General features: G+C 41.7%; 1 protein-coding gene across 1 annotated transcript in view; it reads right to left on the reverse strand.

The window, feature by feature from the left end:
* ACP3 (acid phosphatase 3) overlaps positions 1-12927 on the reverse strand; it is a 72037-nt gene that overhangs the window by 25901 nt on the left and 33209 nt on the right. Inside the window, exons 8-9 of the mRNA XM_049870894.1 lie at positions 10751-10833; positions 7360-7463 (exon numbers count right to left, since the gene is read on the reverse strand). Of these exons, the coding sequence (XP_049726851.1) occupies positions 7360-7463; positions 10751-10833 (187 nt within the window). The remainder of the gene's footprint in view (positions 1-7359; positions 7464-10750; positions 10834-12927) is intronic.

A 12927-nucleotide genomic window follows, 5' to 3' on the forward strand; every position in this document is an offset into this window, starting at 1 on the left:
GGGAAATTTATAGCATTGAATATATGCATTAGAAAGGAAGAAAGATCTAAAACCAATAATTTAAGTTTCTACTTAAGGAAACTCGACAAAGAAGAGCAACTTTAATCTAAAGGACCAGAAGAAGAAACATAATAAAAATTAGAGCAGGAATCAATGAAGTTGAAAACAGGAAAATAATAGAGAAAAAAATCAACAAAACCAAAAGCTGGTTCTTTGAAAAGATCAATAAAATTAATAAACCTGCAGCCAGGCCAATCAGGAAAAAGAAAGAGAAGACAAAAATTACTAATATTAGAAATGAAAGTGGGCTATCACCACTGAGCCCATGGATATTAAAAGGGTAATAAAGGAATAATATGAACAACTCTACACCCACAAATTTGATTACTTAGATGAAATGGGCCAATTCCTTGAAAGAGGCCATCTACCTAAACTCACACAAGAAGAAATGGGTGCTCCGAATAGGCTCCTGTCTATTAAAGAAATTGAATCAACAGTTAATAACTTTCCAAAACAGAAAGCACCAGGTCTGGATAGTTTCACTGTTGAGGTCTACCAAACATTTACAGAAAAATTAATACCTATCCTTCTTAAACTCTTCCAAAAAATAGAAGAGGAGGAAGCACTTAATAAATCATTCTATGAGGCCAGCATTATCCTAACACTAAAACTAGACAAAGACATTATTAGGAAGGAAAATTACAGGCCGATATCTCTCGTGAACATAGATGCAAAAATCCTTAACAAATATTAGCAAATATAAAAATAATTATACATCATGATCAAGTCGGATTTATTCCAGGTGTGCCAGGCTGGTTCAACATTTGTAAATCAATTAATGTAATTTGTCATATCAACAGGCTAAAAAAGAAAAATCATATGATCATATCAATAGATGCAGAGAAAGCATATGACAAAATCCAACACCTATTCATGATAAAACCTGTAGGCGAACTAGGAATAGAAGGAAACTTCCTCAACTTGATAAAGAACATCTATAAAAATCCTCCAGCTAACATCACGTTTAATGGTGAGAAAATATATGCTTTCCCCCTGAGTTGGGGAACAAGACAAGAATGTCCCCTCTCACCAATCCTAGTCAACATTGTATGGAAGTTCTAGCTAATGGAAGTAGACAAGAAAAGGAACTAAAAGGTACACAGATTGAGAAGGAAGAAATAAAACTTTGTTCACAGATGATATGATTGTCTATGTAGAATATCCTAAAGATTTGACAACACACACACACAAAACTGGAACCAATAAACAATTATAACATGGTTACAGGACACAAGGTTAATATACTGGACACAGGCCCTAAAGCAAGGAGACCCAAAAATGTCACTATGGTACACCAGTCAGAGTAGGGGCATACTGAGATCAGGTTATCAATGCAGTTGTGTCAAGTCTGCCTCACAGTGGGTCCAGTGAGTCCATGAACCCATTCTGCAGTAATTTCCCTAGTTTCAGAATGCATAATTGGAATAGACACACTCAGCAAACTGGCAGAATCTCCACATTCATTCCCTGATCTTGGAGCGAGGATTATGATGGTAGAAAAGGCTAAGTGGAAGCTACTAGAACGTCCTCTAGCTAGGAAAATAGTAAACCAAAAGCAAGACCACATTTCTGGAGGGATTGAGAGATTAGTGCCAATTGCAAAGACTTGAAGGATGCAGGGGTAGTTATTATCACCACATCCCCATTCAACTTGCCTATTAGACCTGTGCAGAAAACAGAAGGACCTGGAAGAACGACAGTGGATTCCTGTAAACTTAACCAGGTGGTGACTCTCATTGAAGCTGCTGTTCCAGGTGTGGCTTCATTGCTTGAGTAAATTAACACATCCCCTGGTACCTGTTACACAATTATTAACCTGACAAATGTTTTTTCTTGATATCTGTTAGTAAAGACCACCAGAAGCAGTTTACTTTCAATTGGCAAGGCCAATAATACACTTTCACTGTTCTACCTCAGAGATATATCAGCTCTCCATACCTGTGTTGTAATTTAATTCACAAGGAACTTGATTTCTTTTCTCTTCCACAAGACAATACACCAGCCTATTACATTGATCACATCATGCTGATTGAATCAAATGAGCAAGAAGTAGCAATTATCGTTTTTTTCATGCAAGTAACACATGCCTTCTATCTGTTTGCCAACTGCATGCTTCCCCCATGAGGTATTTTCATAAGCACTGCTATGCCATTTTTTTTTATATGATGCTGTAAAAAAAAATAGCATAATGTGCTTATGAAAATACCTCACAGGAGAGGACGCAGTTGGCAAGCAAAGGTAGAAGGCATGCATTACTTGCATGAAAATACAGTGTTTTAGATTTACTAGTAAGACAATTGCATTCAGAGGGTGGAAAATAAATCCAACAAAAATGTAGGGGCCTCTACCTCAGTGAAATTTCTGGGGCTTCAGTCATGTGAGGCATGTCAAAATATCCCTTCTAATGTGAATGATATGTTGTTGCATCTGGCCCCTCCTACAACTAAAAAGGAGGCACGATGCCTAGTGGGTCTTTTCAGATTTTGGAAGCAATATATTCCTCATCAGGGTGTGCTACTCTGGCCTATTTACCAGATGACTCAAAAAGCTGCTAGTTTTGAGTGGGGCCCAGAACAAGAAAAGTCTCTGCAACAGGACCAGGCTGCTGTGCAAGCTGCTCTGCCACTTGGGCCATATGATCCAGCTGATCCAATGGTGCCTAAAGTGTTGGTGGCAGATAGGGATGCTGTTTGGAGCCTTTGGCAGGCCCCTGTTGATGAATCACAGCACAGACCCTTAGGATTTTGGAGCAAAGCCCTGCTATCCTCTGCAGGTAACTACTTTCCCTTTGAGAAACAGCTTTTGGCTTGCTACTGAGCTTTAGTAGACTAACGCTTACCCATGGGCCAACAAATTACCACGTGACTTGAGCTGCCCATCATAAACTGGGTGTTGTCTGACCCACAGAATCATAAAACTGGGCATGTACAGCAGCACTCTATCGTCAAATGGAAGTGGTATGCATGAGACCGGGCTTGAGCAGGCCCTGAAGACACAAGTAAGACACACGAGGCAGTGGCCCAAATGCCCATGGTCCCTACTCCTTCTACATTATTTTCTCTCCCAGTGTGCATCTATGCCTCATGGACAGTTTCCTATATCAGTTTACTGAGGAAGAGGAAACTCAGGCCTGGTTTACAGATGGTTCTACGCAATATGCAGGTACCACTCAAAGACAGACAGCTGTAGCACTGCAGCCCCTTTCTGGGACTTCTCTGAAAAACATTGGTGAATGGAAATCCTTCCAGCAGGCAGAATTTTAGCAGTGTACCTGGTTGTTTATTTTGCTTAGAAGGAGAAATGGCCAGAGTTGTGATTGTACACTGACTCGTAGGCTGCAGTCAATGGTTTGGCTGGATGGTCAGGTACTTGGAAGGAACATGATTAGAAAATTGGTGACAAGGAGGTATAGGGCAGAGGTGTGTAGACAGACCATTATGAATGGACAAAAAATACAAAGATATCTGTGGCCCATGTGAATGCTTACCAAAGGGTGGCCTCAGCAAGGAAGAATTTTAATAATCAAGTGGATAAGATGACCTATTCTGTGGATACCAGTCAGCTTCTTTCTGCAGTAACTCCTATCATTGCCCAAAGGGTTAATGAACAGAGTAGCTATGGTGACAGGGATGGAGGTTATGCATGGGCTCAACAACACAGACTTCCATTCCCCAAGGCTGACTTGGCTACAGCCACTGCTGAGTGTCTAGTCTATAAGCAGCAGAGACCAACACTAAGTCCCCGTGTGGCACATTCCTTGGGTGATCATCCAGCTACTTGGTGGCAGGTTCATTACATTAGGCCACTTCCATCATGGAAGGGGCTGCTTTTTGTTCTCATTGGAATAGACACTTACTCTGACTATGGATTTGCCTTCTCTGCAAGCAGTGCTTCTACCAAAACTACCATCTACAAACTTACTGAAAACCCTGTCCACGGTCAGTATTTCACACGGCATTGCTTCTGATCAAGGAACTCATGATGTTACAGCAAATGAAGTGTGACAGTGGGCCCATGATCGTGGAATTTACTGATTTTACCATGATCTCCATCATCCTGAAGCAGCTGGCTTGATGACTCAGTTACAGTACCAGCTAGGTGGCAATACCTTAGAGGTACGGGGCTGTATATACTCTAAATCAGTGTCCAATATATAGTGCTGTTTCTCTCATAGCCAGAATCCACAGGTCCCAGAATTCAGGGGTAGGGAAGGGAGTGACACCACATATTTCTAGTGATCTACTAGCAAAATTTTTGCTTCCTGTCCTGTGACCTTATGCTTTGTTGGTCTAGAGGTCTTAGCTCTAAAGGGAAGAATGTTTCCATCAGGAGATACAACAATTCCATGGAACCAGAAGTTAAAAATGCCACCTGGCCATTTTGGGCTCCACATGCCTCTGAGTCAACAGGCAAATAAGGGAGTTACCACATTGACTGGTGTATAATTGATCCTGATTACCAAGGGGAAATTGGACTGTTACTACACAATGAAGGTAAGGAAGCGTATGTCAGTAATATAGGAGGATCCCCTAGGGCATTACTACCATTCTCTGTGATTTAAGGCAATGGGCTCCAATGAAAAACTATAGTAGTTTAATTCAAGCAGGGCTACTAAGGGCCCAGATCCATCAGAAATGAAGGTCTAGTTCAGCCTACCAGGTAAAGGATAGTGGCCAGCTGAGGTGCTTGCTAAGGGCAAAGGGAATATGGAATGGATAGTGGAAGAAGGTAGTTTTAAATACCGGCTACAATCACATGACCAAGTTGCAGAAATGAGGCCTATAATTTTTATGAGTATTCTTTATTTTGTTATGAATGTGGTCATGTGTCTCAAATACGTCTGCTTTCTTCCCTCTCTCATCCTCTTATCATACAACATAAGATGTATTAACTTTATATCACAGGATTTAAGTCATAGGATATCAAGAAGAGTGCACATCACCCAAGGACTTTGCATCCTTTTCTGGGGAAAGGGTTAATGTGTTCTGGGGTTGTATACAGGATAGCTCTAACACAGGATATTTGTGTTCTGGGGTTGTACACGGGATAGAAGTATGACCTGGTTATTGTGTTTATTTTGAGATTAAGTATGGTTCAAGGAGATGTGTATGGATGCCAAGTTGTCAAGGGGTGAACTGGGATGGTTAATTTCAGTGCCAACTTGGCTAGGCTATAAAGCAGTCAATTTTTTGGTCAAATATTAGTCAACCATATTTTTATCCAAATAACGTGCACCTTCTATGTTTGTTTGCCAGCTGTGCCCTCTCCTCTCAAGGTATTTTCATAAGTGCCACTATGCCAGTGTTTTTTTATATGTTGCTGTAAAAAGATTTAGTGTAGTATGCCTATGAAAATACCTCGTGAGGGGAGGGCACAGTTGGTAACAAACGTAGGAAAAAAAAAATGTAGAAGGCGTGTGTTATTTGCGTAAAAATACGGTAGATATTGCTGAGAACGTACTTTGTTGGTATGATTAACAGTGGAGATGGCCCTCCGTAATGTGGGTGGGCTTCATCCAGTCACTCGAAGGCCTTGAGAGTAAAAAAGTTTTCCAAGGAGAGAAGGATTCTGCCCCTAGGCTGTTAATACAGATGTTGTTGTGTGCTATCGAGTCAATTCTGACTCATTGTTACCCTACAGGACAGAGTTGAACTGCCTCTTAGGGTTTTCTAGGCTGTAATCTTTACAGGAGCAGATCACCAGGTCTTCTTCCCCTTAGAGTGGCTGGTGGGTTTGAACCGATGGCGTTTCAGTTAGCAGTTGAGCATTTAACCATTGTGCCACGAGGGCTGCTGCTGCAATTTCCGGACTGCCTGGCCTATGGGTTTTGGACTCAAGACTGCTAGTTTCCAGCCCACCACCTGACCTATGGATTTTGGACTTGCCAGTCCCCACAATCACGTGAGCCTACTTCTTAAATTTCTCTCTCATAATGCATACATGTATATATATAAGTGTATGTGTGTGTGTGTATATATATACTGTATTGGTTTTGTTTCTTTGGAAAGCCCTGACTAATACAGTCAGGATCACTTAATATGTAAGAATATACAGCTTTTGTTAACTTGTATCCTCCTTGTTCCTAATTTAAAGGCAGGTGAGTTTTACCTTTGACATTTCTCTAGAATACAAAAAAAAGAAAAAAAAAAAATCCCAACATAACAATAAACTTGACTTCTATCTGGACATGGCTGTTGGTTAATTTTGTTTTATATGTCAATGTCTCTCAGTTGAAAAATACCTCATACTTGATTCATAATATGGATTTACTCAAGTTGATGAGAGACAGAGATCCAGTGGGACAAAATACTGCAGCGCCCTGATAAAACAGGCTCACATCACCTAAGAAAAGAAATCAGCAAGAAAGGAGACCAGAGTAAAGCCAGTACGTTCCTTGTCTTGTGCCTGAAGAGACAGTGTCCGCTCCTAGGGCTGGTTCTGGATTTGGGCCAGCCGAATTACTCTGTGCCCAGAGCTGGCCTTCAAAGGCGAAGACTTGAGCAGTGCTTGTTATTAAGGGAACAACTTGTGTCTATAGTCTTCACATTCCCATTTTCTTCTCTGTTTGGCTAGTCTCCGTTTCATGGGTCTTATCTCTCCACCTGGACTGTAGGTAACTGGGAACAAGGTTAGCTAAGGCCACGTTTGAGTCCTACTCTGTGACGCTGCTGCCTGGTTAGGGGTCCCGTAAAGGAGGGGCGTGCCTTCCTAACTGAGCAGGATTCACTCTCTTCATGAGCACTGAAGCTGTTGGCTAAGAATAAGATCTCCTCTGCACTGCTGCTCTCTCACTGTGCAGATTCAGGAGGCCAGCAGCCTGGATTGGCTACATGATTTGCGGGGTCCAATGAGACTATGTGGGTAGCTCCTGTCTGGAGGGAAGATGAGAGGGCAGAGGGGGACAGAAGCTGGCTGAACAGACACGGGGAGTACAGAGTGGAGGGAAGGAGTGTGCTGTCTCCTTAGGGTAAGAGCAACTAGGAGTACGCAGCAAGGTGTATATAAATTTTTATATGAGAGACTGACTTGATTTGTAAACTTGCACTTAAAGCACACCAAAAAAATTTTTTTATTTTTCACCTACTATGTATGTACATTATTTCCCAATGTAAGTCTTCATGAAAACAGAGAAAAAGATCTATGAGTAGGCAGATACTGTTACTCGCCACTATTCTCCCCACTTAATATCAAACCAAACCAAACTCAACAGACAAAAAAACCCTTGAGGAGGTAATAAAATGGTAAGAGAATGTGGAGTCTAGTGATGTTGATTTTGATAAGTCCCTCTCAGAAACTTACCCCTTGTCAAGGTACAATTCTGTGATGTGGCAGGAAGCATAGGGAGGGAGTTGTCCATTGTAAACGTCTAGCGCCATCTGTAGGCCACTCACAGTAGTGTCATGCTAAATAGATTTGAAATAAATCATTTTTGATCTTTACCTCTGGTCCAGGTTCACGTTCAATAGGTATTAAGCACGAATAGAGTACCACGATGGTTTATTTCCCACAAATGGCCCAGTTAAATTCTCATACTCCCATGACTTAAGAAAAACCGAAAACCCATTGCCGTTGAGTTGATTTCAATAAGAAAAAGAGAGGGAAAGAACACATTTTTTGGTTGAGTACATCTGCGCATGCTTGTTGGTTGTTGTTGTGTGCTGTAGATCCCGACCCACAGTGACCCTATAGGACAAAGTAGAACTGCCCCATAGGGTATCCTAGGCTGTAGATCTTTACTAGAGCCTATTGCCAGGTCTTTTCTTCCGTGAAGCCACTGGTGGGCTTGAACCACGGACCTTTCAGTTAGCAAGCAGCTGAGCGCCTAACCATTGTGTCACCAGGAATAGTTTGCTGCATGCTAAAAAAAGCAAAAACCAAACCCATTGCTGTCCAGTCGATTCCGGCTCATAGCGACCCTATATGACAGAGTAGAGCTGCCCCACTGGGTTTCCAAGGAGTGGCTGGTAGACTCCAACTGCTGACCTTTTGGTTAGCAGCAGAGCTCTTTGGTTACCACTGCACCACCAGGGCTCCAGCTGCATGCTAGGCAGCATGGTTTACAAACATCATTATTATCCTTGAAGAGATGAAGAAACTAAGATGCTGAGAAGTTAAGTAATTTGCTTAATGCCGTAAAAAATAGCCCCCAAAATGGGAGAAAATAAATTTAAACCAAGTCTTCTGGCTTTAAGTTCTGTGCCTTTTCCACTAGAACATGTCTTTGCTTTAGTTTCTTTCATTGATTTTCATCACATTTTAAAATATGTTGGGATAAGTTAATGATAGATCATATTTTCTGTATATTGGTATCATCTGCTATTTTAAAGATGGGGAAGAGTAGATGAGGTTATAAATGTTTAAAGAAAACCCACTGCTGTCGAATCAATTCTGACTCATAGCGACCCTACAGGACAGAGTAGAACTGCCCCCATAGAGTTTTTAAGGAACGCCTGGTGGATTCGAGCTGCTGGCCTTTTGGTTAGCAGGTGTAGCTCTTAACCACTACGCCACCAGGGTTTCCAGTTATAAAATGTTTAGGGAGGATAAAAATGTAAGGAAGTAGACTGAGTAGCTTAAAAATAATTGTAACACTAATTTTTTTTTTAGTGTGGCAGAAAGGAATAGAGGACTGGTTTTCAGTCCAAGTTTCACCATTAATTAGCTTTCTAATCTTAGGCAATCTCAGACTTTCATAGGTACAAAATGGGGATAACATTTGGCTGCCTAAGTTGTATGGCAGTACATTCAAAAGGGGTTAGAACTGATTTAGCAGAGAAAGGAATAGAGTTACAGACAGAAGACGTGCTACAACGAGTTAGAACTGGAAACCAGATAAGAAAGTAGAAAAATCAACAGATTTGACTAATTTCAGGACCATCTCCCTCCAGGAGGGAGTCCCTGGAAGGTGCAAATGATTTACTCATTTGGTTGCTAATTGACAGGTTGGGGGTTTGAGTCCACCCAGAGGTACCTTGGAAGAAATGCCTGGTGATCTGCTTTTGAACAATCAGCCATTGAAAACCCTGTGGAGCACAGATCTACTGTGACACATGAGGCCACCACGAGTTGGAGTCGATGGGAAGACAACTGGTTTTATTGGTTCTTTCTAGTAAGCACTGCACTCTGGTGCCTGCATGGACCCTTCCTTTAGTCTATACAATTTAGAACCCCTGACTTTAAGTAAACTTCCCTATATCTTCAATCACCCCTTCCACTTTACTGTATGAATGAAAGCATGGCTTTCTCCAGCCAAATCACATTTGTGAAACATCTGTCATGGAGACAGGAGGTAGGAGGAGTCTGCATACTATATCTTGTTTCCCTACTTGCCTGGGACTCCATGGGCAACCATTTCAAAGCACGATACACCCCTAGCCTTCTTCCCTAACAGTGTCTCTTCCTTGGTTCCTGCTCTAAAATGGAAGTCTTCTCCAGGATCTCTTTTCATTCTCCCCCAAATGTTGCCTAATTTCAAGTAGCAACTCTCTTTTCCTTCCTCTCTTCTTTCCCTTTATCATTTGGAGTTTTCTACTTAGATGTCTTGGCATTTCAAGCTCAGTTGCCTAGTTGTCACCTGTTTTGATAGATCCATCTTTCTAGCCTTTAAGGCTTATACCCTTACCATCATCTGTGGCTTCACCTTCCACATCACTGCCCTTCACCCACATTCCAGTTCATCACTGAGTCCTGCCGCTCAGCTTTCCTTTGTAACCATGTTACTTTTCCTCCTTTCCTGTTGCTGCCCTGGCTTTAAGGCACATCCCCACTTTCCTAGACTACTGCAAAAGCTTTGTATGCCGTAGTCTGCTCCCACCCTCCCCCTCCTCCAGTCCATTCTGCTACTCTGATCTTGTCACCTTTTGCCCCACTCTCCCTGAGCAAATACCTCTGGGCGGTTCTCCCTTGCTTCATTACTCCTCTTATTTATTAACCAAAGAAGCAGGACCAGGTGGCCTTTAAACCACCTTCCAAGTCAAACATTTAGAGATTCTGTATCAGCATTGTTCAACAGGACTTTCTGCAATGATGGAAATATTTTTGATCTGTGTGATCCCATTCAGTAGCCACTACCCATTTAAGGCTATTGAGCACTTGAAATGTGCCTAGTGCCTCCTAGGTACTAATTTTTCATTCTATTTAATTATAATTTAAATAGCCGCAGGCAGCTAATGGGTTCCATATTGGACAGCACAGTTATCTAATCTCATATCAACTTCTCCACAAGATCCTGGCCTTCCCCTTCTTTCCTAGTAATATTCCTTCATACGTCTCACAGTGCAGTGAGGAACTGCTTTAATGCCCTTGATGAGCTTGATGCCCTTGATGAGCTTGATGCCCTTGATGAGCTTGATGCCCTTGATGAGCTTCCTACTCTGGGAATCCTTCCTGCTTCTCTTCTCCACCCTCCCCCACCAGAAGTAAAGCTTCTCTTCTCTGAGTCATCAAAACACTTGCTTGCATGGCATTTCTATAATGCTTTTCATGTTGTTTATGTGTTTGCTTGCCTTCTTGTCAGTATTAGAGTGTAAATTCCTTAAGGGCCAGAATTACGTGTTTAATTCCAAACGCTTTCAACAGCTGCCTACCATCTACTGGGCAATGAGGAAATGAAGACAAAGATGAGATCCCCATCCTCAAAGAGATCACACACTTGAACAAATGGATGTTGAATAAAGACAAAAATACTTACTGCTGAATACATGATAAGTTTTCTGTGGTTTGATGGGTGAGTTGCAGTCTTCATGTTTTTGAGTATTTCATTGACCAGGGCACCTTAAAGAAGATAAATTGACAATGGAGCTGAACCAAACACAGCTGTATATTCTAGTTCATGAGCTTTTTGTTGGTTCATAATTGGGGAATCTCCCTGACATAACCCTCATGACTTAAAAAGAAAGGGAAAGAACTAATTTTGGTTAAGTATCTGCTGTGTGCTAAAAAAAAAAAAAGGCAATGTCATTTAGATACATTATTTTCCTGAATCCTAACTTCTAATCTCTATTTATAGGTGAGGAAATTGGAGCTTAGAGACATTAAGTGATATGCCCAAGGTCACATGCTGGGTAATGAGAACTGAATTGGTAAACTAGAACTCTACTATACCAGGTTGCATTAAAGCTCAAGTTAAGAGACTGAAAAACTTAGAAAATTTTTAATTTTTTTTCTTCCCTTTCAGGTCATAAAAGACAGTCGTCCGTCAGTGATCTTCTCAAGTGCAGACATGAGGTGACAGCATGTTGTGTACTTCTCTGTCTTCTCACTTCCATTCTCTGGCCATCAGACTTGTGAGAGACCGTGGGGGAAAGCAGCTCTCTGGATGTCTGTACAGGGCAAGGACTGTGTTCTGTGGACAGTTTCTCCAGGTTACTAGGGTGTCACTACTAGGGGGAGAACCAGGATCTTTAGGTTTCAGGTGAGGACTCCATCTGTCTCCAGTGGAGACATTTTGCCCTTCACATCCAAAGAGCCAACTGTTCTTGCTCTTGAGATGATGAAAGGCTGATGCGTGATTCATGGCCTCCATCCTGTTTACAGACACCTGAAGGCTGTGGAACACCTCATGATGCTGGATGCTGTTTTGAGGACATGTGGTCTCAGGGACTTTCACAACCATCACCTAAAACTCTGACTTATTGTTTCATGGTATCTCTGCTGTGCATGTTCTCTCTTGGCTTGAAGATGACCAGTTTTTTTCATAATGAATAGGGTATCGATGTTACAGGCTGACTATAATTCAAGACTCTGTGGTCTACTTGCAATCACATTGAACAGCTATAATGTTCCACACAGTATGCTAGATGAATCAGACATGGTCCCTGAACTCAAAAACTCATGAAATAGTAGGAAGGCACAAGTCTGTATACGAATAAGCACAATAAATGGTTAATTAAAGACGGCAGTGATTTGTCCCTTCTATAGATGCTGGGATTTCCTCAGAGGTGAATGGAAGAAGCTGGACACTACATCCTTAACTGGTTCAATCTCTCAGTCACAGATAGGGTTGCCCTCTGGAGACCTTTAGGGACATTTAGCTTGACCTTTATGACACATTGGCATTAAGCTCTGTGGCCAAGTTTCTGCAAGTTGTTACAACTCTTCTGCAATCAGCAACTTCTCCCCTTCAATAGGGGCATTTTTGGGTAGACTGCAGCCTCCATAATAGTGTCAACTCTTGGTTCTGGGGTGATTGTCCTTCTTGTACCAGTAACTGGGGGTGAGTGTAATTATCCCCAGGCTCTGGCATGCCAATAATTCTGTTTTATAGGTGGAAGCGAGTTTCAGAGAAAGCTCTGGAACTTGTAATAAGATTATACAACTTGTATGCAGAGAAGCTGAGATTTGAACCCAGCATGTCTGACTTTAAAACCCTTACTCTTGATCATTAGACTACACTGTAGCATAAAGCTAGCACCTATGCTTTCTGTTGCATTCCTTATTAAATGTGTATAATTTAGATCAAGTACCATTGATCTTATAGCATAAACCTTACTTTCCTCACTGTTGGGCTATAGCAGGAGTCAGCACATTTTTCCTGTTAAAGAACCACATGGTAAATATCTTCGGATTCCCAGGCTAATAAGGTCTGTCGGTCCCAGCTACTCAGCTCTGCTGTTGGTAAGGTGAAAGCAGTCATAGACAATGGGTAAATGAATGTTTGTGGCTGCTTTTCAACAAAACATTATTTACAAAAAATGGACGGTGGGCTGGATTTGCTCTGTAGGCTGCAGTTTCTCAATCCCTGATCTTTATAAAGCCAGAAGAGGGCTCTGTTAACACTGACATGACCAGTTGTATATTCCTAAATCAGTCTTAGGGATTTTCTTGGTGTGTATGCATTGGACTGGGAAAAAGACACGGCAATCTTCT

The sequence above is a fragment of the Elephas maximus genome, chromosome 27 (assembly GCF_024166365.1).
Source record: "Elephas maximus indicus isolate mEleMax1 chromosome 27, mEleMax1 primary haplotype, whole genome shotgun sequence".
Taxonomy (NCBI): domain Eukaryota; kingdom Metazoa; phylum Chordata; class Mammalia; order Proboscidea; family Elephantidae; genus Elephas; species Elephas maximus.